We start from the raw sequence: 26,053 nt of genomic DNA on the forward strand, positions 1-26,053 counted from the left end.
ACTTTTTTATGAAAAAAAATGTGTCTATATATTACCTATTATCGATAAGAACATACCTACACACGCATACGTACAATAGGTAATACATTGCACGATGCTTTTGCCTACATAACGTACGCGTGTAATTAGGTGTTCGCGTTCGATTCCGTGAAAATTATTCATTTTTCAAAAAAAAAAAAAGGAAGAAAAAAAACTATACCCTCGAATTACACACCGGAAGCTTATTCAATTGAGCATAAACAATTCCTTCCACTTAGAAATCACGAACAGATTACTGTATTAGACATTTTTCAAAACCAATCAATTTGCAGCATCCATCGATTGGGAAAATATCGAACGAAGATAAAAACACGAGATTCGGAATTATCGTAAATTCATCTCGGTATCGTTTATCATCGTCTCTCTCTGTCTTTTCTTTTATTCTTCGTAGGTAGGTACGAGTACACGCAGGTAAGGTATATACAATAAAGTACGTAAAATTTACTGTTATAAATGCGACAATATTGATACGTTCAACGTAACACGTAAGACTTCGCGATTAAGGGTCATTCCTTCTTGTCGTTCAGCGCCCGAATACGAGTAGGTAAATTTATCAATAACCGCGATTCAACAGCGTATGCCGAGTGAATAATGATAATGCTTTACAAACGTATAGCTGTAGGTATTAATTTGCTCGCAAAAAATCCACGTATTTTCGAGTACCTACAAGACACAATTGAGATTGATGTATGTATTGAATTTGATAAACGCGATTTTTTCGCCTTCAAAGTGGGGCTAAGTCGAGTATTCGTGATTTTTTTGTGGGCCAAGGTGCGAGGAGGAGAAATGGATTAAGAAAATTTCTGAATATTTTCATCAAACGAGGAATGATTTTTTTTTTTGAGAAGTGAAATGAAAACTAAGACGAAGGTAATTCAAGCAAAAAAAGTAAAGAAAATGAAAATCATCAATGTTTGGAACAAATTGATAATTCAAGTATTTTTCAATTTCAAAAATTGAGGAGAAAAATTAATTTATTGGAAGATTTTTATTTATTTTTTCAGTATTCTAATGTTTTTCCTCGTCTTAAATTAATTTCACTCGCGTATCTCTGACTATAATCACTGTTGACGATTTGAAAAATGTCACCCTGCTTTGTATTAAACCAACATATTTATTTTTATTTTATCGAAGTTCAACTCAGTGATGTGTTGATGATGATTCAGGTTTCAAATAAAACGTTCAATAAATAAGTCAATGTTTCAAAATGTAGGTAGTTAAGGTACAAGATACATATTTCAAAAATGAAGCATTCCAGAAAAAACAAATCACACATCGCAGCTAGATGGGTCATTTAATTTTTTCTCTTCTTTTTTTCCACCCCATCCCCCTCCCAAATAGAATCCCTTTTATTTGTCTGAAAATTCGTCCTTTCGGATGAAAATATTAAAAAATTTTCATTAAAAACAACCGAATTTTTCTCAACATGCATTTTTTTAAATGAAAAAAATTATAAACAATTTATCGATGAACTTTTAAAATTTTGTGCAAAATAGCCTATCTCGAGATTTTTAGAAAAAATCAATATTATTCAACTAGTGCAAAATTTCACTCAGTACAATTTGTTTTTTTTTTTTTTTGAGGTTTTCTAGAACTTTTCTGCTCCCCCCTCTCTTCAAACAACAACAACCTTACACAAAAAATACACAATTTTTTCGTGGAAAAAAATTCAAATTTTCTCTCATAAAAAGGTCACTGTTCAAAAATAAATTTCAGTGGCTCGTAAAATAGATTTAAATTTAAAAAAGCACACCTCGGGGTGTAAATTATCACACTACTTGTCTCCTTATCGTTTCAAAGCGACGTATTTTTAAACCGTGAAGCAAACTTTCAATACGTATTACCACGAGCTGTTAAAACTGCATGATTTATACATTTTTTTCTGCCAATCGATCAGTTTTTGAGCCTCGATCTCCCTAACAGAAAATCAGCTTAAAAAATTGAACCACACTCGAAATATGTTCTTGAAAATTTCATTATTTTTCAAATTTCTAAACAGGAAAAACCTAGATTCACCACCGACTTGTTTATTAACCATGAACTTACCCCTTCCTCATAAAAAAAATCAAATGAAAAATCTAGAAACTCATTTTTAAAAGACCACGAAAAAGCTTTACAGAAAAGTTGCAAAATTTTCTGAAACTCGATTCAGGAAATTTGAAATTATAAAAATTCTGATGATTATTTACACAGATTTAAATACTGAAGGAAGGGTCTGAACTACACAGCTCATTTTTTTTCAAATTTGTAACACTGAGAGGGGAAGGGGAGGGAGAGAATAGACGATCAGATGAAGGGTTTCGGTCTGATCTGAAACCTCGTAAGTCATATGTCTAATGTTGTAAATTCATGAACAGAAAAAAGGGAAGAGGGGTCATATTTTGGTACAGTTCAAAAATATTTTATTCAATGAATTTCAAAAAGCCCATTTACCTATTTCAATTGCAAATCATCGTCTGCAAAAAAATTAAAACTCTTTCAAGTGAAAAACAACTGTAATTTTCTGAAAAACTATTTTTCAAGGAATAAAAAAATCTGACTGTCTATTAATTTAAAAAAATTTAATTTGACGAATAAAGAATTTTTCGAAACAAATATGAACTGTTATCGAAGCAATTTGTCAATGAATTTCAATTTTTCAGAGTTTTTTTTTTTTTACTTTTCTAAAAATGAAATAACTAAAAAAAATTGAAAAGCAGAAAAAATTTCTTTTCAAATCAAATTTTCAAGTCACATGTTACTATATATAATGCACTAGAAAAAATCCAAAGACTTTTCAAAATCTTCAAAAAAATTTTTGTAGCAGCCAAAAGCACCTTTGTACGTACACGAGACGTTCAGCCGAGGCAGTTGAAAAATCGATTATTCATGAATTTCTTATGATTCAAGTCACTAAAATTAGTTTTTTGGAATATTACACAAACAAAACCAATGTCTTCGTGTCAAAATAAACTTACAAAATCCTCTTGTCGTCCATGAAATTTAAAATAAATTTGATATTTCCAAAACCATACTTACGAGTATTTCAGGCTAAAAATATCTCACATGCACAAAGGGTATGTAAATGGAAAATTTTTTCGAGAAAAAACACAACTGCAGGTTACAAGAAAAAAAAAATTATCGAGAGAATGAATCTATACCGGCGTCTTAACCTTCACGTTGGAAAAATTTCACCACAACAACATTCAACAGGGCTAACAGGGGTTATAAACTCGTGCCAGCGGCGTTTCCACATCACATGCATTTTAATATTTCAAACTTTGGTTCCTAAAATACTAATATACCTACTAGCAAAGAGCTTATCGATCCCACCTACATATTTTTCCTTATCAACTACGGTTTTACGAAAAATTATCAATGAGAAATCCCATCGCTGACATAAATTGAGATTTTTACGGGAAAAAATCACTACTACGAAATATCAACACGTGAAAATAGAAATTTCACCGAATATTTTCACGAAACTATACAGCACGTTGATACTCAGATATTCGTAGATTAAAAATGACTAATTACTAATTAGGTCAAAAAATGAAAACCTCGATCAGGCACATTCGATAATAATATTGTATTATATCGAGTCCAGTATTGCACAAATAGGTATCAAATCCTTTAAGAAATTCCACATGGTATTCGAAGACATTTATGCAACAGTATGAAATAAATTTCGCGATATCTAAAATACCAGGTACATATAGTGAAAGCCCACATATTTCGTAAATTTATCGTAACACCAACAAAACTAAAATACCGTATGAAAAATCAACGAAAAATCTGACGCATACGTTACCTATCAACACGTGAAAAAAAAATTCTACGAAATGAAAAATAATACAACTCGTAATCAAACGTACCAAAGAGCAATAATTAAAAAGGAACGATCATCACTCGCGAAAGCAAAACCTGGAATAATATTCCAAAAAAAATGTCCAACTCCAAAAAAAGGGATTAAAAATCCGAGTCCAGTCCACAATATCCAATGCCTCAGTAGGCGAAAGAAAACACCTCCAGTGCGCAACAACGCGGCAAAATAATTAAACCATCGACAATGAAAACAACACTGGCAACTGCACGTAGCGAAATGATTAATTTCCCACGAAAAAACGAATGAATCCAGTCGGTCGCACAAGACAACAAACTACCGATGCAAAGTGTACAAGTGCATTAACGTGTTATCATCATGCAAACCTACTTTTTTTCGGCAGGTCCATTACCTGTACCTCTGGAACTAAAACGTGCTACGGAGGAATGGTGTGGTGGTAGGAAACGCAACATTATGCTCTTGATCATGTTGCAACGTTTTCTTTTTTTTTTTTCTTCACCGAGAGCTCGTGTTTATTATTCGAATACAGTTCGCCATTATCGTTTCATTTGCACATGCACACACCGCGATACGTCGTCGTCGCGACGGACGTATCGCGGTTCGCGGCATCCCATCGGCCTCAGCGAGACGTCGAGGAAGAGTACAAACCTCTGGAAGGAGGCACTGGAGGGAACCGGGCAAGGTATATAAAGAATATACGTAAAATATATACTATATACGATATGCAGTGAGATCGCTGCAAGAGGAATTTCACACAAACTACTACTACAACTATAGTATGTACGCCAGAGTTGTATAGTGTATTCGTCGTACTCCCAATCAACCTTTCGTGAAAGTCATTTTTCGCGTCTTACGTACGTACCGTACTCTCTTCTTACGGTGCATTCGAGACACCGCACCGCGAGACGACGAGAGTTGCATTATTTTCGGAACTCCCGTTTCCCCTTGGTCGCGCCGCCGCGCCGCCGCCTCTTGGCCCAGACCCCCCTTGGTATACTTTAGGCCAACCACGAGCGACCAACATAACCAAGTGAAAAAAATTAGGACAAGCGCAGCCCGGCAACGTAATTGCATATACAACGTATACGAAGAACGCACAACAACGTCGTAATATCTTCATACCACACACACAGTTGCGTGTGCACACGGGAAAGTTAGCATAGCAACTGTTTACCTCACTAAACGCAGCACCTAGCGTCGTAAAAATGCAACGATCGTATTCTACGTTGTAAAATTTAGGTAGGTAGGTACCAGCCGAAAAAAAAGTGCCAGAATATTACGCCATCGCGCCCGAAACGCTAGGCGCGAATCAGCGAATCAATTTTGAAACGACCGGAGCCCCCCTGTCTACCTTGTTTCGTAACCTATACGTTCGGTATGCCTGGAAACGAACGAAATATCCTGAGCCTGACAATCAGCAACGTAACAATTCCAACTATTTTTGGAATGGTAGTTAGTAGATATAAATGAGTTTTGCAAGAGAAGCTCACCTCCACTCTCCTGCTGAGCCTTTTGAAAGTGAACCAAAAAACGTCATCGATTGATTTCCGGAAAACGTTCAAAATTCGAACAACAAATTCAGAACTTTCTATCAAAAAGACTCATACCAGGCTGCGCTCGCCATCCTGTGGGGCTCAGCACTTCCGCAGGCAAAATAATTATCGTTTTGAGACAGCACATCCAATTAGAAAACTGAAATCTTTCGATATGGTTTTTGGGATAATCTTGTATGAGATTCAAGGTATAAAATCCTATCTTCAAAACTAAAGGATTCATAAAAATCACAACGACGAACCATTCCTTTACTTTTCTATACAGGCTGCTTCGCTACAGATATCAAACAATTCGCCTGAAAATACTGCAACCCAAACTACACATTGTAAAAGGGTTTGCCGAACCCGGAAATTGAAGGAGAAAAGTTTTAAGGGATTAGGTATCGTACTCTCAATATTGCATAACTTTTCAAAAATTGCAGATGAGTTGAATGTGATCGATGATGACACATGACACATTGCAGAACTTGACAAGCAACACAAAAAAGATTCTCTCAAATTTTAAACCAATTTTAAAACAAAATTGATGAGGCTACGATTAAATAAAATTTTCAACGTGCTTCAACTCTTTCAATACTCTATTTTTAGGCAACGTATGATGCAAACTAATTCATAAAACCTTAAATGTTAAACAAAAAATAAACTTTGAAAAAAAATTGATCAAATTTTCAAAGTTTGAAGTAGAACTGATTTTACAATATTTGGACTGACTTTTAAAAACATGGATAAAATTCCGATATAAATTCTCGACATTGCGTTAAGATTTCTGAAAATTTTTATAAAAAGTCATAGCAGTCGACCGCTACGTAAGAGCTAAATTTTTGCACAGAAAACTTTGTGGGGTTTTTAAACACGATGGCGGTGTTTATTAATTGAAAAATTAAAATTATATTAGGAAAGTTGAAACTTGCAAAAGGCACTTCAGCGACACCCTCCCATTGTACTGTGAAAACTTGGACGGCACAGGTCACTTTGGAGGAGCTACAGACTGTCCTAAAGGTCATGTAACACATATAAAATTGGTAAAATAGCCTGAAAATGCACTTTTTTTTTACCCTGGAGAGGAGTCAAATGGAGTCGGATGGTTGAAACCTACAAAAGACACTTCAGGTAAGTATATCCTCTCATTGTATGTATTGTAATAATTTTAGATCCTCTAGGTCAATTTGGAGGGGCTGCAGGTTTTCCTAAACATCAAAAAATGCTTAAAATAGTATAAAAATCCACTTTTTTGACCCTGCAAAGGGATTAGATGGGCTTGGAAGGTCGAAATCGGCAAAAGGAACTCTAGGTACATCTTTCCACTGTACTGTAAAAATTTGGACTTTCTAGGTCAATTTGGAGGGGCTGCAGGTTCTCCTAAACATAGAAAAACATGTAAAATGGCCCAAAAATCCACTTTTTTGACCCTGGAAACAGATCAAATAGGGTTGGAAGGTCGAAACCTGCAAAAAGCACTTAAGTGGCACCCTCCTATTGTATGACGAAAATTTGGATCCCCTAGGTCAATTTTAGGGATGGGGGGTGTCAGTAATAGGGGTAAATAAGATTAATTCCACCTTAAATCGGGTGGGGATGATCTAGGTAGCTGAAATTTGGATATGTTGATCGCAGGGGTGGCAGTGACCAATGGTATGATTTTGGACCATTTTCATCCATGGGGAGCCAAAATATGCCCTTCTAAAAATTGACCTTTCTGTAATTTTCAAGTTTGACCCTCCCCACTCCAGGGGTCAAATATGATTTTCGAGAACACTCTATTCCCCAAGTTTGACTTGATTTGATCAATTAGAACAGGTTGAAAATGTTTTAAAAATTTGATCAATTTTCATTATTTAGGGTGTATTTTAATTTTTACAATAATTTGGTCTGACTCTGACTTTTAAGAACTTGGAAAAAATTCCAAGGAATTTTCAAGATTACCTACGACAGATTTTTAAAAACTTGAATTGATTTAAGCAAACACCATATCCATGATTCAAAACTTTTTTGGAGAGGTGACTTTACACCCATTACACGGATTTTGGCATTCTCCACATCTCCAACCCCCAGTGCGATTTTATCAATCATTTTTCATCAATTTTTTTTGTTGAGGAAATTTTCAAAATTTGTACGAATAGCTGTAATTATGTCTAAAACAACCCCCCCCCCCTTTGAAATCCAAATATCACTATTTCGAGCACTTCTGAATCTTTCAGAGTGATTTTCGATTTCTCCAGGAGGCGTGAAAATCGGTTTGGGTAACTAAAAATTGAGTAGTGGCTTATCCCCCCTCCCCTCGTTTAAAGAGTTCATCTACATTAGATTCGATTTCCAGGCGAGCACTTCCAATGTGACCAAGATATTAACCCTACTTTCAAAATTAGCACGAATGGCTGTATTATGTCTAAAAAGTAACAACCAATCCTCCAAATCTGAATTTTACCATTTCAAGCCGTTCTAGAGTCTCCAGGGCAATTTTCGAATTCTCCAGAGTAGTAAAATTTTTTCAGGAGGGGTAGAAAATAATTTGAGGAGCTAAAAATCGAGTTGTGGCTTATTTTCGATTTATATTTAACGAGTTTATTGGCATTTGAGCTGATTTCCAGGCGGTCATCTCGAGTGTTTTTTTGACTAGCATATTTCTAAAGATACTGAAGAAATTCGAAATCGTGCAGGAAGCTCCAGAATGGCGGAAATGATGAAATTCGGTTTGGGGAAGTTGATATTCGTTTCAAGGTTAATTTTCATCGTGTTTACTGAATAAATGTACATATATATTTTTTAAAAAAGCATAAATCGCCAGAAATTATCAATTTGGATTTTCAAAAAATGTAAACATCAATCAGTCTCCTTTTAAAACATTTTCACATCAAACTCCCAAAATTACTTTCTATTTCAGAACCTTTAAAAAATACACAAAAATGAAAATATTTCGGCAAATAGCTTCAAAAACAGAAACTTTGTAACACTCAACGAAGTAGTTCATTCTTCATCGATCAACCAACCCCCCCCCCCCCCCCCAACCACCATATTCCTTAGGGGAAAATGAGAATTTCTATAACATTGAAATTTCAACACAAAATTTCAACCAACTCTTTGCACCTGTTACAACAAAATTTGATCTAATATACTTCACCACGAAAAAGCTTCAATTTCTGAAAAAAATACGAGTGACCATGAAAAAAGGACGACTTTAGCCATAATTAGAAAAGGAAAACGGGTTTTTCCTCATCTGGTCAATAAGGAAAATGTTGGTGAAAATTTTCTAAAACAGCTCCTCCTCTCCCCCTTTTTTACTCAATTAAAAGGAATCGCCTACATCGAGAAACTGCGTAAAAAATGACCACACGTGGTCAGAACGAAGCGAACCAAGGTTGGGAACACTACCAACTACCATCACATTTCAAATAAGTACATTCAATTCAAATTGCACAGAAATGTTTTTCCACCCCACTCTCGAAGCTGACAAATAATAGGTCAAAATACTCGAAATCGCTGCCATTTTTTTAAACATGTAGTGTAAAAATCCAAAAATCAAAATCGTATACAAAGAGCATTATGCCGAAAATGCCCTTATTACACTACAACATGCTTATTTCACGAACCAATTAAAAATTAGTCGTACTATCAAAGTAAATCGTTGCACACGTCAAAACAGCACCGAAATGGGTAAAAAGAAATATTAATACCGTAAAATATCAAAGAAGAGTATTTTTTTTTTTCACAATTCGTACATTTCGTATAACCAGATTTATATAAAAATATCGAAAGTTGTTCCTCGCCAAAGCTTATTTTTTTTCCTTTTCTTCAATTCTCATTATCTAAGTAAACAAGCGAATGACACAAAAAAAAGCTCAACTTTGAAGTACGAATTTTCATCCTCTTTTTCATTTTCCAAATAAAAATAATACAGTGGAACCTACCGAAAAGAGAATATATACGAAAGGGGAGAGAGGACGAGAAAAACCGTCAATTAATTCAAACCGTTATGTAAAAAATTTCGCAATTTACAAAGTAAGTAATCAGCGACGGTAAATAAATGGAATAAAATTTCCTCTTTTTACGATGAAAAATTTGCTTTAACATCGGTTAGTTGGCGAAAATTATTCGAGATTTATTGGCATGTTACAAAGTTTGCTATCGAGAAGTGGAATCAGATTAAAAACATTTTAATTCGAGACCCGGCCGATAATCAGTTAATAATTTTCGAGTAAGAACAAAATTATCGTCATTGCAAGAATATCAACCAATGAGGGGAATTTATCGGTTAAATTTCGAGTCGAGGTTAAATTGCAGCTAATATGAAATTTACTCGCAGACGATGCTATATGAAAAAAACATCTAGTTCTACGAACCGAACCTATTAAACGAAAGCGAAATCAACTCGATACTTTGCCCATATGCTCGATATAAATTACATCGATGGATGGTCGAATGGAATCAAATTTTAGTCAACTTTTTACGTACATATTGCACATTTTTGCCACTAATAAATTTCATTTCGAGTACAACGGACATTTTCTCCGAGCCGAAGGAAGAAAAATAGATCGGTTGGGTGTGCAATGGATTAAAAATACTCGAAATAAAGTAGATAAAAATTTAACACTATTTATTTATCGTTCGAGACTTCAAGGATTTTAATTTCCAACGCACTAGCAAACAAATACCTAATTTGATTATCGGTTCATTTTAGGCGCTGCAATTTAAATTTTCGACCACTGAAAGGTCAAGTACATACAAAGATACATGTTTAACAAAAGCCAATTATTAACCACGATAAGTGAAAAATTATTGACTAATTCTGAAAAATTCACGTGAAATTCGGAAATTATAATCGCTCAAATTACCAATATAATCGATAGCATGCAACGAGCAAAGTTCGTTTGCCTTATCAAAATCAGCAGTTTCACAAAAATAAAAGCAGTAGGCATAATGGCATAATAAGATGGGTATTCGTTTACCTACATTCGTGTTTTTTTCGGTGCACTTTTGACTTCAATTTTTACATTATCTAAGTAGGTAACGACGAACAAAGTAGAAAAATTATTTCGAAATTGAAACCGAACCACGTCTATTTTCAATAAGTTTTAAAATGCATAAGTTGGGGAAAAACGAAAGTTGTGGTCACGTAGCCTTATGCCTGACGTGATTATTACCTAAAAACCTATTTATTTATAAGTACCAGTGATAGTGGGTAGGTACGTCAAAAGTAAAAATACTATCGAAAAACGGTTTAGAAAGAAAACAGAAAGAAATTTTACGACTTTGAAGAAAAAGGGGTAATTATGGCGTTCACCTTTACTCAATTTGATATAGAAATAGGTAAAGTACCTACCTAACCATGTTTTAAAATTTACACCTTACATTGTATGGTTAGTTACTAGGTACGTTGATAAAGAATTTTTTGCAAATAAATTCGTTCTATTTTTACCAACGACGACCAATCATAAAACACCACTTGGTCTTCGAAATGACCCATTTTCAAGGAAACAAAAAATAAACACGGGAAATCAATGTCACTAGTACAACTTCGATACGTACGCCTGTTACGAAACCAGACAAAGTGCATTCGGAAACTCGAATCGTATTTGAACAGCCTAACTATCAAATAATATCACTCGATAGAGTACTAAATACACCAGTCATTGATAATTTCAAGGAAAATCTGCGAGTTCCTACGGCAGCGATGACATTTTGAAATTTGAATAGAAAATTCGAATGTCATATCGATATATACTGGAGTAGCGTCTCAATCAAACCGATGCATTGTTTACTTTGGCAGCTGATAATAAACATATTTCGGAGATGATCGAAGATAAATACAATGTAATTCCTTAGTGGCAAAAACGAATACCGCCGAAGTGAGCAAAACATAAGGTGAATACTTATCATGCAGCACTGCAACCACCATATAATCGATAATCATGATATGAAACCGAAGGAAACGTACACCTCAACATGTAAACAAAATTTAATACCCACCGTATTGATTAAAACAACGAACGCCTATAATTACGTTTCAAATATTTACGAAGGAAATTTAAAAAATTACAAACCATTCTTTTAAACACCCATCACAAAAAACGCATGGGTTTATTTACATTCACTGCACAATGTAATGTACTTCACTCACTACACTCGTACGAATGATAGTGTAAAACACAAAAACACATTTGATACCTAGCAGCGAACCACACCAACTGATAAAATAAGTCGACCGAACGTAATATAGAAAACGCGCATTTCCGAGCAAACGAATCAAAATTTAAGAAACGAGTGATTTTCAATTTCGTGTAAAGAAAAAAGTGCAATCACCGAAATGCGAATATCGAGGAGAGCCTCGTCGATAAGCACTAGAATCTCCATCGTTGAAACACTTTGCAAAAAAAACACGAGTGGAACTCGAGAATTACTCGCATAAATGCGAAATTTAAAAGCGATAATTATAAAAATCTACTTACATAGAGAATTTCTAGCGAGGTTAAGTGTTTAAAAATGTTAGCGTAAAACAAAATAATTCACCATCGGTTTTTGCAACAAAATTGTGTAAATAATATATGCGCAAAAAATTCGCGTGCAACCATTTTAACAAGATAAAAACTGCAATCGCATTACGAACAGCGATTCGCGTTTGCAGCTCGCAATATACTCAAACACGCCTATGATTATTATATTCGACCAGCGAATATTCAAACAATAGATTAAATTTGTATTTTTTAAGAATTAAGAAAAAAAATTAATCACAAATTTACCTTTCAGGGTTCCCTGCGCAATTCAGTTAATTCCTTGTCCCATAAACACTTCGCATTATATATTTATTTGCCCGTGCGATCTTACGCACCGGAAACGCAAATATGCAACATGAGAAACTCAGCTATCCGGACTGAAAAGCAGCGCGCCTAATTTGATTCGAGTCGATGATGTAGGATTTTCTGTAGCCTAATCGATTCGTAAAGGATGTTAATTTGGAAAAATTGTTGTGAAAATTTCAAAATATGGGTTCTTATTTTTTAAAAAAGGGAGAATATTACGTTAGAAATACAACATGTTCGATAAGAGAATCTAAGTTTACCGTAGTTTATTATTTATGGCTCTCTCTATTACAATAAATACCGAACTAACGTAATAAAAAGCATAGGTTTTCTTTTCTATGGTTATTTCGCCTATGTTTTTGTCGAGTGCTACACATAAATGGGAACTGGCAACCAGCGACTAGCAAATTCACGACAATGATACGAAAATGATAAGAGGTTGCTCGGTTATTGGCTGGAATCGGCAACCAAATCATAAAAGTTTGATTTGGTTGCCAAGTTGCTACCTGCCGCTGCACTTTGATTCCATAAATTCATGACAGCCATGCCATAAATTCGAAGTGATATAACGTTAAACCAGCAATTTGTCCTAGTTCGACTCTGTGATAGCCTAACTTTCTAAATTTTAGTTTTAATTCTTTTTCATCAAACTTTTGAACTTTTCTTTATGACTGATTAAACATTATGAGAGATTCTGTGCAAGGTGCTATCATCTTGACAAGACTGGCAGTGCTCAGTGCTATGAGGAATCTCTCACACCTACATATGTCACCACCACACGAAATTTAATTTATTTAAATTCAAACATTTGTACGAGTATAAAGAGTTGTGTTACTGTGTTTTGAAAATTGAAATCAAATCATTGGGCCTATCATGAAAAGAGACTGGGAATAATGTGAATGTGAGTCTTCTTCATCTTCAGTGAAGTTACAGAAGATGAAAAATAACGCATTATTGAAACAGATTGTGAGTTACCTATTGATAGGTAGGTACTCTTAATCATAAACCTGATCTTGAAAGACAACAAAATCTGGAATACTGTCAGTCAAATCCCCTAATTTCGGACACTTTTGTGATATTTTTCAAAAATAGCTTCAAAGTAAGCAATTCAATGGGATGTTCGTCATTATGTTCTCGTAGAATATCACCAGGAGAACCGTTTTTAAGGATTAAGTTGTAAATTTTAAACGATTTTGCCTATTTTATGCGAATCAGAAAAATGTCCGAAATGAGCTCCATTATAGGTACCCTAATTTCGGGCACTTTCTTTTTTTTTTACAAGAAAAAGGGAAAATGATGAGATGTAGTCAAATTATTTTCACAAAAAACACTCTCCAGCAGATCAGATTCGGAGCTCCAGTTAGAATGTTGAAACGAGAAAAAGAACGATTTTTTAATTTTGAACATCGATTTTAAAACAAAAGGAGTCTATAATACGCTCACAATATTACAAATGAGGAGCTCATTGCAAAAGTAGCCCTTGTCACATGAACCTATGCAATCTCCAAAGCTCTCCCTTGAGCGTACCCAGTATCATGAATGTAAACTCTATAAAGCAATTCCTCTCAGGGCTACTCAGGTAGACCAACTTGATGGTCATTTCATCATTACAACATGATCTCCGCAGTTGGCAATAGGTGCAATCGAGTGAAAAGGGTCTAAAAGTTCATGTGACAAGGGCTACTTTTGCAATGAGCTCCTCAAATACATGATAGGTAAGTGTAAAAAGGTAGAAAGTTCTTTTTTCAGTTACAAATAGGCCTACATATCTTTGAATTTTGGTAAGTTGTTTACGCTTCCACGTAAATAAAAATTATACCAAATTATTCCCGCGAAGGTACTTTTTTTTTTTTTTAAAGTCGAGCTTCTGCCTCTCATTTATCATTTTCTTTTTGTATAGCTTGAAATCAATTTTTTCATTAGAATTACCAGCTACCTTGATCACAGTTTCTATGTAGGTAGGTACTAATACTTGATTATGTAAAATTATTATTTATTTTCCCTTCAAACATAATGCTTTTAGAATCTAAAGAAGATGGTAAAATACGTTGAAATTGATGATGATGATCTACGACTGGATGTAGGTATGGATCCTAGTTCCTAATTCCAACTCCTAGATACCTGTTCTCATGAATCAAATTTGATGTAGGTAATTATATTCATATGTATTTAACAGCAAACAGTACATCGTCACTTTTTCGTTTCCATATTTCTTTGTCATTTTTTTTCTCACTCAAATGACGTATACCTATTTTGTAAGGCTATAAGATACGAAACACTTCGTAACTCTGCCTTTGAAACACTCAAATGCGTTATTGGATAATTGCAAGGACTTCATGGAATTGACCATCTAGGTACTAAATCAAAAATAATGCCTTAAACAACAGCAATCTGTAACATTGAAATCGAATCGTTTCAAAATCTCGAAATTCAAAACAGCACCACATATCAATTACAAACCATGCTGGTCTACACTTAAAAAGTCATTTGGCTACTTTTTTGTAAAATGATCCTCCGACTGAAATATGTGTACTAAACTGGCATGACAAATCTTCGAAAAATAAATATTTCACACTCTGAATTCTTTTCTTGGTACGTGCCTTTATTCAACAGAGTAGGTAGCTAAACACTTGTGGCGTGGTCGCAATTCCTCACAGCTGAAAGCAATAAAATCTACCCTTACCCTTACACGCAGAGATGCATGGAAAAATGTGCTTTAAGTAGTGTTCGATCTACGTCTACCTGTTTTGTTTTTTAGGTATGCGTTTTTCACATAGTACGTCGTTTGTGTTCATCAAGCCGACTGCCGAGACTTGAAAACTAATAAATACGTCTTAATTGATTTATCTTGTTGGAAGTTGACCACCAAACTTGTAAATCTATTCTGTATATCATTTCTGATTTTGAGTAAGATTGGAATGAATCGTAATTCTCGTAGGTAGAGTTGATAGAGTACCTCTACCTACCTACAATACAATCTACATACTATAAGTATAATAAATTTTAAAAAATAAAAAAAGCAAAACTGAGGGTAAAAACTGAAAACCGAAATTGAAATGTAAAAGTTTAAAGTTTTGCCATTACTATTATTATCATTGTTTTATTTTTTTTTCATGAAATAAAAATACCAAAAAAAAATTCTTGCCTTTTTACTTTTTCGTTTTTTTTAAAACGAAAAAATATGAATTGAACATTGCTATCGTAATTTCACGTATTTACATTCCAAATAATGCTGACTCAACGAGAAAAAACAAACAAAAAGCGCAAAAAAAGTAATCCTAATTTTCTTTGAAATTTTCTTCAATTTTTCGAAAAGGACGTCGGAGGTTATCAATAATTTCACAATTTTTGTAAAATTATACTGTATTTAACCTGAAAAGTTGGTGCCAGTAGTGTTAATTTATCGGGGTTATTAGTGATTGTCACCGAAACATTCTTAATCATGCTTTCTGTGGTGCAGAAAGCCCCTAATTTGTCAAAAGCTTTGAAAGGTACGTCCTATGTTGTGCCAAATATCTCCGTACCACCAAAAGTATCTGCACCGAAACACGAAGTTGCTTCAGTGTATGTTCCTGAACAGTTTTTAACTGTTGATAAAATAAAATCAGCTTTACCTTATGTAACGGGAACTACTCGCGTTATCAGTGGAGTCACAAGTAATAAGAAAGAATGTTGAAAATAACCTAGGTTCATTATAATGTCCTATACCAAGATATGATATTCATGTTGGTTCTGTTTGTTTTCAGCTAAACTACAATTTAGGTATTCACATACCGACGTGTCAGTTCCCGATAATTCGTATTATCGGAGGTCGTCCGTTCGCGACCCAACGGTACCATCTAAGGAATCTGCAGATGGCCGTAAAGCATTCACCTACCTTTTCACTGCAGGTAAAATTGTGTTTCAACTTCAAGGTCCAACCTTTTCACGTTAACAAATCATTCGTACTTATATCGTCGTAAGTATTGAAATCAATTTTCGCACTGAAATTTTCCTTTTGAATAGGTGCTGTTGCGTTCACATCGGTTTCTGCGAAAACTTGTTTGACTAAAGTCGCCAAATACTACGGTTTTAATCAAGATGCGCTAGCTTTGGGAGTTCTCGAATTGGATATTAGTAAGGTACCAGAAGGAAAAAGCATTACATTCAAATGGCGAAACAAACCGTTATTCGTGAAACACAGGTGAGTTATTCAAATATCCTGTATACTAGGTGCGGTCGACTCGAAAACCACTTACGAAATGACCTGACGACGGACGTCGAATTAATGCTGGGTTTACAATTACATAAGATAGACCCATCACTAAAATGTGTAAACCAGAGAGAAAATCTTGTGTTTTCATCATTTATTTTTACGAGTTTAGAATTGTGCGTGACGCTTTCATTACTGATCAGTCGTTTCGGAACTAACAATGTTTCTTTTTCATGGTTACATTTTACAGGACAGCCGAAGAAATTGCAGATGTTAATTCTACGCCTTTATCTGAATTGAGAGATCCAGTTCCAGATAGTGAACGTGTTCAAAAACCAGAGTGGCTCATCACTTTGGGTATTTGTACTCATCTTGGATGTGTTCCTTTACCGAACAAAGGTACATTCTAAAGCCAATAATTCATTTACTATCATGTTGATTTTTTTTTCAAAAATACTATGATGAAATATTGAATTGTTTTTTTAGGAGATTATGTCGGAGGGTATTTCTGCCCCTGTCACGGTTCCCATTATGATGCCGCTGGACGTATCAGAAAAGGCCCCGCTCCTGAAAATTTAGAAATACCTCCGTATCATTTCTCAAACGATACTACCATCGTAATAGGATAAACTGTTAGCTTATTTAATTGATATGTGTTTATATTATTTCCATATTGCGTTTTTTGATTTAGTGCTGTTATAACGATGTATTGATTGTTCTAAAAGTATCGCAAACTGGTAATGAATAAAAATTTGTAAATTTCACTCTCGTGGTCATTTCTCACATTGGAACTAAATTGTTTTCAGATGAAGCTTGGCCAACGAATTCGTTAATTATGAAACTAGCAGAGCATCCGAGTTTCAACCTGCACCCGAATACTCAAACAAAAATTTTCTTATTTTCGTACCGGTTACTGAAAAAATGATACAAGAAAATATCAGTACCTGTACCCTTATCCGAACAATTTTTCGGGCACTGCTCTATCTTGACAGTTTTTTTAGGGTATTTCATGGGTATTCCGGGTACTGCTCAGTTTCATATTCACATTTTTCTTACCTGCCAACGAATGCAGGAGATGAGAAATCATGAATAATGAAGTGAAACCAGAATTATCAGTTGTTTCGAAAGATTAAATAAATGCTTAAGATAAAATGTTTTATTGAAAAATATAAGAAAATTATATCTCATCATAACTCTCAAGTCGAATAGTCAATCAGAGAAAAACTATCATGAGGTCGTAGTTTCGGTCTCCATATCGTTCTGCTCAGCATTTTCATTGCTTTCAAGCGTTTTAGTATCTTCAACGGTCTCTGGCTTTTTAAATTTGTTAGTTTCTAAAAAAGGGGAAAAAAAATTATTTCGGATACATTCGGAGCATGAATGAGAAGTACAATGCTTTTTCGTCTGAACTTACCAAATTTCGAAACATCTTGGCCTAAAATTCTCAAATAATGAGTACTATCCAATACTGTAATATAAGCTCGAATCGAACAATTACCTTTCCAACCGACCAAGTGAATAGGTAGTTTTTCATCTATTAATTTAATGATTATACTTCCAATACCTAACAAGAATAACGAATCACAGTCATCATTAGGAATTACCAAACAATACGTACAAGCTGTAATGCCACCAAATGAAAATAGTCAATACATAGATCAACGTACCTATTCGTTCGAAAACTTTCTGAGTTTCTGGGTCCAATTCCGTTGTAGGCAGCGGATGATTAGGATCATTATGTTGTAGAATTTTGATAAAATCTTCCTTATTGGTCTCAAGAATTCGTTTTTCACCAAAAATTGATTGTATATTTAATAATCCCTACAAAATTAAGAATTTAAAAATTTATTTCTTAAATAGAAGAAAACTAAATAATATCAAAATTTTACCTCTTGAGCTACTCTGAATGAGCATCCCATTGATCTATTATCACATCGTACAAAAACTTTAACGCCACTATTAATAATCTGAAACATAGAAATAATTTTCTCTTGAAAATTGAATATAATGTACACATTAACAAAGAAAAAGAAATGTGCATTAAAGCAACCTTAATTCGTTTTTGATTATTCGCGATAATCTGACGAACGAACGGAGAGCACAAGTAAATATTTTTCTTCTTGCCTACTTCGCAGCGAGTTAATAGGCACTTTGGAACAATATCGTCATTTTTAATATCATAAAATTCGCTAGAAATACAACCGATTATTAGTAATTTAATAAAAAAGAAATGTTAAAAAACGAGAAAAGATTCGATTTTGCGAGAAATGACGGTTACCTAATAGATGACCAAACTTCTTCATTATCCTTGAAGAAAACAAAGGGGTCTTCCTTGAAACCTAATTTTATTCTTTTGTTAGGGCGTCTTTTCTCAATAACTGGAGCCTGGCTACTTTCTTGTTCGGTATCATTGGTTGTTGCATCGTTCGTAATTTTCAATTGAGCTTCCCACGGAAGTGGCTTTAACTTTTCCAAAACAGCTACGAAAAATCCTCCGGTATCTTGTAGATGAGGTAAAATTCGTATACTAAAAAAGGAACACCATTAGAAGTAAAATGAAAGATGAACAAAATGCTTACCGAAAAGAAAATGAAATTACCATCTTTCTAAATTATATTTTGAAATATCTTCCGGCTTAGGAGGGAACATTACAGGCCTAACAGTACTATGCCATTTTTCAGGAACTTCTTCGAAATTCTTATAAAATGTTATGTCTTTTGAAGCGGGTAACCAATGAGTCATACCGTGGCTGAATTTCAATCCGGGTAACATACTCGTAACATCGACAAGCCTAACGCTATCTAAACATTGAGAAAAAATTGAAAAAAATAATTTCACACGTATTGAGAGTAAAAATGGTACCTTCAGCTTCTGACAACAATCTGTGTATGACAGCTTCGTCTTCGATTGGATTAAGGGAACATGTAGAATAAACCAATCTTCCTCCAATAGCCAACATTTCCAAGCCTCGTTTCAATATTCGTATTTGTACTCTAGATGAAAATTTCAATATCAGACACGAAATTTGTTCAAGCGTTATCTTTCTCAATCTTACCCGTGCAAATTATTTCCATTAGCAGCATTCCATTTAGTCCAAATATCGGGATTTTTCCTCATAGTACCATCCCCAGTACACGGTACATCACATAATACACGATCAAATTTCATAACTGAAGTAGTTTTATCTGCAAGGTTACAAAAGACATTCAAAAATTTGAGTTTGCTACATTTTATAAAACAAAAAAGTTCAAATTACCTGGATTTTCAATAAAAAAATTGGGCATAATGGAAGCATCGTGATTCGTAACAATCGTACAAGGACTATTTAGCCTTTTAGCTTGATGAACCAACATATAACAACGGTTATTATCTATATCATTCGCAACAACAACACCATCTAAGACCATAATAACATAGTTAAAAGTTGATTCAACCTGAGCTACCAATAGATTTTTAAAAAACACTGTGTTTTAATCACCTGGAACTTCTTTGGAAGAAGTTGTATGGAGTCGCTCAATCAACTGCGCAGTTTTAGATCCTGGAGCAGCACACATATCCAAAACCTAGTAAATAGCAGCGATAGAAAGATTTCGAAGAATTATGTACGAAAATTTCGACTAATTACTTTATGATGAGCTTGAACATCTAATAAAATCGGCGGAATCATGCTAACTACTTCTTGTCTACTGATGTTACCACCTTCGGTTTCGGATATCAAAAAATTGTGCAAACGTGAGTATATTTCTGACTTTCTGATGTCATTTCTAGATAGCTGAATTTGCCATCCTAAACGATCGGGATACCTGAAAATGAAAAATTTCATAAATCCAACTCATCTGAGAGAAAAACATAGACGTTTCCTTCAATTAGATACGCACCATGGTAAACAAAACGGTTTCTTTGCAACCGCATCATCATCTTTAGAAGCCATCAGATCTTTGAAGTAAACACTTTCTACCAGAGAAAGCAATGCTTCAGCCTCATATTTTGGGTAACTGGTGATTCGAAAACCAGTAGGTAAATCTGATCTTAACGCTTTCAGCATTCCGTCCCATTCCTCTTCGGGGCATACTTTCTGTCCCTATAAGAAATAGCAAAAATTATTAAGTACCTACAGGTTTGAATGAATAGCGAATATTTGAGATATCTTTACTAACTTTGTAGTAATTTTCGAAGTCTTGATTTTCTCTAACTATTTCACTGTAGCTAGGTCCACGTTCATTTGGATCCCTCTGCTGGCTCGGGTTCTTTTTATTTTTATTTTTCTTCTACAAAAGCGAAACATTGACCGGTGATAAGTGGAGAACATAATGCAAGGTAATATTATTTGAGAAATACAACGCTTACCGATCTTTTTCTGAATCCCATTGCGTTCTACAATCTGAATATTTTGTACGGAGAGTAAATTTGCCAAAAAAATATCATAAACACTAGACTGGGTAACGAAAAAAGCACTCAAAATTCAAAAATTTGAATTTTAGAATTTTCAAAGCAGAATGAGAAGAATGAGGGAGAGATTAGATAAGGGGAGAGCACGATGCTGGATCGTGTGATCTCAATTGGATCTGGATCACACACAAATCACACAAATTGATCACTGATCAGTCACTGATCACGATCACGAATCACGAATCACAGATCAGGTTTCGAGTTGTGTTCGTTTGGATAAAGCTTCGTAGTTCACAACGTGGCGGGAAAAATGGTTGATAATCGATTGTATGACGTCACAAAGTCACGCCACTCGTAGAAAGTTTGGTTCTGTTTGGTTATTGGTGGATGGTGGGTGAATGATTGTATATTTTTTGTGGGAATACGGTATTGTAATGTTGTATAAAAATTAACACGAATTAGTGTTTTATGTGATCGAGTGCGATAATAATCGTTGTATTTTTATCATTTTAAAAGTAAAGTGTCAATCAGTTTTGTGTTGAATATTCGTTGGTCAAAAACTGTGTTATGAATTGAACTTTTCGTACGAAAAGATCGGATCCTACTGCTCGAGCTTATGCCGAAATTATAAAACTTGATCATCTCTCAGGTGAGTTCTGAGTTCATCGTTATTTATCCTTAAATTAATCTGTATAATATCTATTCATCTTCGTTTATTCGTTCTACGATGGGTTTATTATTCTGAGTGACAATCTTACATTCGTGTTCCGATCATGAAACTACGCATACTGTTGAATTTCATCCGCCGGAGATGAATTGACTCAGCTTATCTAATTGGAACATACATGGTTCGAACATGGTCTTTTTCCACTATCCTGAACCTGCTTGCTTGATAAAAATGATCCGGATGTTTCTATCTTTCGGTGATACAACAGCCCAGTTACAGTAACACCCATTCTTCATCTGCAGCATTTTGATAATACGTTCTACTTCCTCGTATCTGCTCATTTTCAAATTGAAAATCGAAATTTTATGCAATTCAAGATAGATGATGTAAAAGAAGTGAAATAACCGTCCCAAGTCGATATTCTGGTATTAAGGTTGCCGGAATTCTGATCTGCTTGTAATTTAAATCGTAACCGGTTGGAAGTGATATTAGTAACCTTGATCTTACTCTTAGGTGTTTTTTTACGATTTGATGACAAATTTTTCATATTACAGGAAGAAGGTTTTTGGGGAAAATACATATAATTTTTTGGTGGTTATGAACTAGTCTAAAACACGTATTTGTGCAGAGTAATTCGTGTTTTTTAACCAATATTTTATTTCGTATAATATTTCATGTTAATCAAGATTTCAATATAAACCGAGAATATTTTGTGAGTCAGCTCGCTTATTCTCGAAGTCTTTTCAGTTCAAAATTCACAAATTTCAAATGCATCTAACATGCTTTTTTCCTGGTCAAATATTGATAAATACAAACCAATGTGTTTCCCCTGCGAAATTTTAAAGTTGTAAAAATAATGAAAAAATTGACGAGGTCGTAAAACATTTTTTGAAATAGAAAACAGTGTTAGTATGTTGAAAACTATCACTTTTCTATGTTAGTATTTTAAATTGTAGTGGTGCTCAAAATTGAAAGTTTTCACGCAGGTTGTAACACTACCCTCAATTTCTTTATGAACATGACAAGCAAATCAGCAGTGCATACTGCATAGTGCATTCATTTTGTAGACATACTTGCACCTGAAACGTACGAGCATTAAAATTAACATTCATGTCAGTAGAGAAAGTTCAGTAATGCATCGTGTAACTTTTATCTTGATTTTTATGGTAATTTTCATAATTCTTTCAATTAAAAGTGTAATAATTCAATTCATTCCTTCATAAAATGGTCATCGAAAAGCTACTAAATTGATAATTTAAATTGGTCGAACATCGTATTAAATATTTGTAGATAGTTTTGAGAACTTTGATTCAGATTTTCTTGTACAACACCGAAGTTATCTTCACATTATTATGTAAATGTCCTGGAATTGATAAAATTTTCGCATGATGTAGCGACGAAAAAACAAACGTAATCAAAGGTTGAAATGATAAGAAGCTCTTCTTACAAAATTTGGGTAGTAAGGTGTATATCGAAGTTTTGTTAATGTGTACATTCACTTTTATGCTTTAAATTAAAAACTAATGTGTATCAAAGGTTCGTTTGAATGAAGTTTGAACGTATTATCGAAACACATTATATAATAATTTGATTAGTTTAGGATCAGTCGATGGTGTAGTCAACGTGACTCGAAAGATAAAAATAATATTATCAACGTCATGGCTATTTGGTTTATGAGAAATTGGCTGAAAAAAACGCAAATTTTACTCCAAATATACATATGAAATAGTGGAAGATTTGTTTGAATTCAGAGAGTAACGGAACGAGGTAATTTTTCAGGTGGTAAGGGGATCGGGGGGGGGGGGGGGTTCTGAAAACATCTTTTGAAGTGTCAAGTGATCAGAATTGTGTAAATTTTCTGATTGCGGATTAAATGAATAAAATGCATGAAAGAGGGTGTGACGCTCCTGACCTCTCACTCTCAAGTCCTAACGTTTTGATCTACATACATATTATGACTCTGATCAGAAAGGGAGAGATGTGAAAAAGGAAAGCAGCAGTTTCTAGCAGATTATATGATTTTCAGCAGGTGTACAATTCTCAAGAATTTTAATAAAGGGGTGATTGTCCTTGGATTTTGATTGCTTCTTTTTTCTACTTTATCGTTATCCAGAATTCCATTCATAGCATTACAACCTTGAGACATTTCCTGGCTGCTGTAGGGAGCAGGAAGTTACTTGTAAAGGTATGTGTGTACTTGTAAAATAACTCGGTGAAAATGTATTCCCTTCCCTCTCTTTCTCCCTTAATCGACCTTTAACATATCGTCCTTGGATTTCAAAAAGTCATCAAAATTGAAAATTTGATTTTATAGAAAGATATTTCTCTGGACTTCGTGAATTACCCAGAGATGATCTTTTAAAATTATTTATCATCAAGTCCAAAAAGTGGAGCTTTTTGATCTATATCTTATTTCAGAAACAAACGTCACTAGAAAACAGGAATCACTCTCTACTGATGGAAATTCTGTGCTGCAAAAATTTTTTCCAATTATTTTTAATGTTTTGGCAGTAAAAAAAACTGAACGAAAAATTGTAAAATTTTCATCACAAAAAATTATTTTTGAGGAAAACTAAGGGTTCTCTGAGAAAAATGCAGTGTAACTTTATAGAGCTAAATTTAATTTCTCACCATCAGAGAGTTCCATTCTTCCCTCCCACTCCACTAGAAAACAGTCTTTATTGATGGGAAATTCTGCGCTGCACATTTTTTTTCACAGTTTCTTTTTCCAATTGATTTTAATATTTTGGTGGTGAAAAAATTGAACAAAAAATTTAAAATTTTCATCACAAAAAATTATTTTTGAGGAAAAATACGGGTTTTTTGAGAAAAATGCTGGATAACAAATCCATCAGAGAGTTCCTTTCATCCCCTCCCCCCCTCTCCTAAGAGATGTTTTGAGGAAAAGTTCTAAAATTGAACCTAAGTATTTCGAATAGGAAAAGATGAGATTTCGAAGGAGTCGACTCTGAAAAACTTCCGTTTTTTGAGATCAGGAAATTTTCAACCTTCTACTGTACCTTTATACAGATCACAACATTTTGCAGGGTGGTCCATATTTCAAGGTTCAAAAAAAGAAAATAGTTCGTTCAAGTTGATCCAGTTTATTTTTGTTCGAAATATTTCAAAAACAAAGCATTGGAAAAAACCTGATGATTTTGACTGGTGGGAAATTTTATTCTGTACACTTCTGTTTCTCTTTATTTTTAGTTTTCCCCCAAACTTTATTTTTTTGATGAATAGATTTCAAAACAATAATTTTCGGAGTACATCACTTCAAAGGCCCCACGAAAAAGACGAAGACAAACAAAATTGTTGAGCACAAAAATTTCAAAAGTATTTTCGACTTCAAGAGGGTTTTTATAAAATCTCTTTTCCAGTCAAGAATATTCAATAACAGTAAAAATGCAGACTTGACGATCTGGTTATTTCTGATGAATAATGGAATTGTTTCGATGAATGACGTAAATTTTTTCGTAAAAAAATGATATTTTGCATTGCATATCGTCGTCGTACGTATGCATTTTTCAATTTAGTGACGAAATGATGGCAAATCAGTCCAACTTGTAGAATACATATTTGTTTGATGAGCATGTGCTGATGTGCTGAAATTCTGAAAACATGAGTTTCATTATCAGTTTTCCGTACCAGTTCACGAAACACTGACACAAGTACACCTGTTGTTCTGTTCCTGTGAAGAAATTTAATGCAAGAGTTTATCGTCATAGTGCACAAATGTATGTTGAGCATATTTCTGTATGCTGTTTCTTCCGTAGAAATGAATGAACAGTCGAAAAAAAAATTGAAAACAATAAAGTATTTTGTAATTTTTTATATCCAGTTAAATGCGGAATTAATTTATCAACGTAGACGAAAGAAATTATATTTTTTCTCATCTGCATATACGAGTATGATCACCTTCACCTTCCAATGCATGCATTTTTTTTTCTTGGCATGGGCAATCTTTAAACCTGATCTGATGAGTTCCGGTTGAACTGAATCACTTTCGTGCTACCTTGTTTGTTTCAATCTCGTCCTACGTAATTCAGCCAAGTTGAAAACTGCATTTAATTCGATTCGTGAAACGTCGTAGACTGAATTTAACGATTTAACTCTGGTCAGTCTGGAAATTTTCCGCAGCAGCTGAACTAAAATTTTCCATTCGAAGCTAATGTACCTGAAATATCGAGGGAGTTGTCGATACTTCTACCTACAGCTAGGCAGGTACATTTTGTAAACGAATCGAATGAAAAACACGCCTATATCATTGGTACATTTTACATTCTTTTGGCACCTGTAACTTGTTTATAGAAAAATGTCCGTCAAGTCGAATTTTTACGGTATGCTTTGTCGAGTCCTTCATTTATTATTACTTATTTACGAGGTGTTTAGTGTACGTTCGCACGAAAGCATACTAAACTGAAAAAAAAAGCATGAAAAGCCAATTTGACGCGATCACCTCGCGTCACTAATAGTACATAAAATGTAGACGATTGATTTTCTAATTGATCTGTGTGTAGCTCTAGATGCGAGTTAGCTGTTTGTAATTCAATATTTTCTACAGTTCGTGTTACGCTTTGGTATTATTATTTCGAT

The 26,053-nt window shown here is 34.2% G+C and overlaps 4 protein-coding genes across 7 annotated transcripts in view; 2 read left to right on the forward strand and 2 right to left on the reverse strand.

The window, feature by feature from the left end:
• chinmo (Chronologically inappropriate morphogenesis) overlaps positions 1 to 12,420 on the reverse strand; it is a 50,289-nt gene extending 37,869 nt beyond the window's left edge. Inside the window, exon 1 of one of the 3 annotated variants that reach the window (XM_065343660.1) lies at positions 12,150 to 12,420. The gene's annotated coding sequence lies outside the window, so the exon portion shown is untranslated. Of the gene's footprint in view, positions 1 to 11,453; positions 11,756 to 11,858; positions 12,093 to 12,149 lie in introns of those variants that run through there. The other 2 variants (XM_065343662.1, XM_065343661.1) reach the window with 2 other exon arrangements.
• A 3,081-nt stretch (positions 12,421 to 15,501) lies between these two features.
• On the forward strand, positions 15,502 to 17,165 carry RFeSP (Rieske iron-sulfur protein). Of its 2 annotated transcripts, none has more exons than XM_065343670.1 (5): positions 15,502 to 15,865; positions 15,956 to 16,099; positions 16,215 to 16,392; positions 16,652 to 16,800; positions 16,888 to 17,165. In XM_065343670.1, the coding sequence occupies exons 1-5, from the start codon at positions 15,652 to 15,654 to the stop codon at positions 17,028 to 17,030; spliced, it is 828 nt and encodes a 275-aa protein (XP_065199742.1). In that variant the 5' UTR covers positions 15,502 to 15,651; the 3' UTR covers positions 17,031 to 17,165. The 2 variants fall into 2 exon arrangements, with proteins under 2 accessions (XP_065199742.1, XP_065199743.1); XM_065343671.1 differs by having other exon boundaries at positions 15,502 to 15,700.
• A 377-nt stretch (positions 17,166 to 17,542) lies between these two features.
• On the reverse strand, positions 17,543 to 21,058 carry Nsun2 (tRNA (cytosine(34)-C(5))-methyltransferase Nsun2). The gene is made up of 15 exons (XM_065343667.1): positions 20,749 to 21,058; positions 20,559 to 20,669; positions 20,280 to 20,482; positions 20,027 to 20,204; positions 19,880 to 19,964; positions 19,658 to 19,798; positions 19,457 to 19,586; positions 19,264 to 19,394; positions 19,001 to 19,202; positions 18,680 to 18,928; positions 18,452 to 18,590; positions 18,291 to 18,368; positions 18,069 to 18,222; positions 17,816 to 17,965; positions 17,543 to 17,735 (listed from the first exon to the last, which is right to left on the reverse strand). Exons 1-15 carry the CDS (start codon positions 20,767 to 20,769, stop codon positions 17,629 to 17,631), a joined length of 2,079 nt encoding a protein of 692 aa, XP_065199739.1. The 5' UTR covers positions 20,770 to 21,058; the 3' UTR covers positions 17,543 to 17,628.
• A 109-nt stretch (positions 21,059 to 21,167) lies between these two features.
• Positions 21,168 to 26,053, forward strand: part of Acsl (Acyl-CoA synthetase long-chain) — a 43,510-nt gene continuing 38,624 nt past the window's right edge. The window contains exon 1 of the mRNA XM_065343664.1: positions 21,168 to 21,439. The gene's annotated coding sequence lies outside the window, so the exon portion shown is untranslated. The remainder of the gene's footprint in view (positions 21,440 to 26,053) is intronic.

Source organism: Planococcus citri, chromosome 1 (assembly GCF_950023065.1).
Source record: "Planococcus citri chromosome 1, ihPlaCitr1.1, whole genome shotgun sequence".
Classification (NCBI taxonomy): Eukaryota; Metazoa; Arthropoda; class Insecta; order Hemiptera; family Pseudococcidae; genus Planococcus; species Planococcus citri.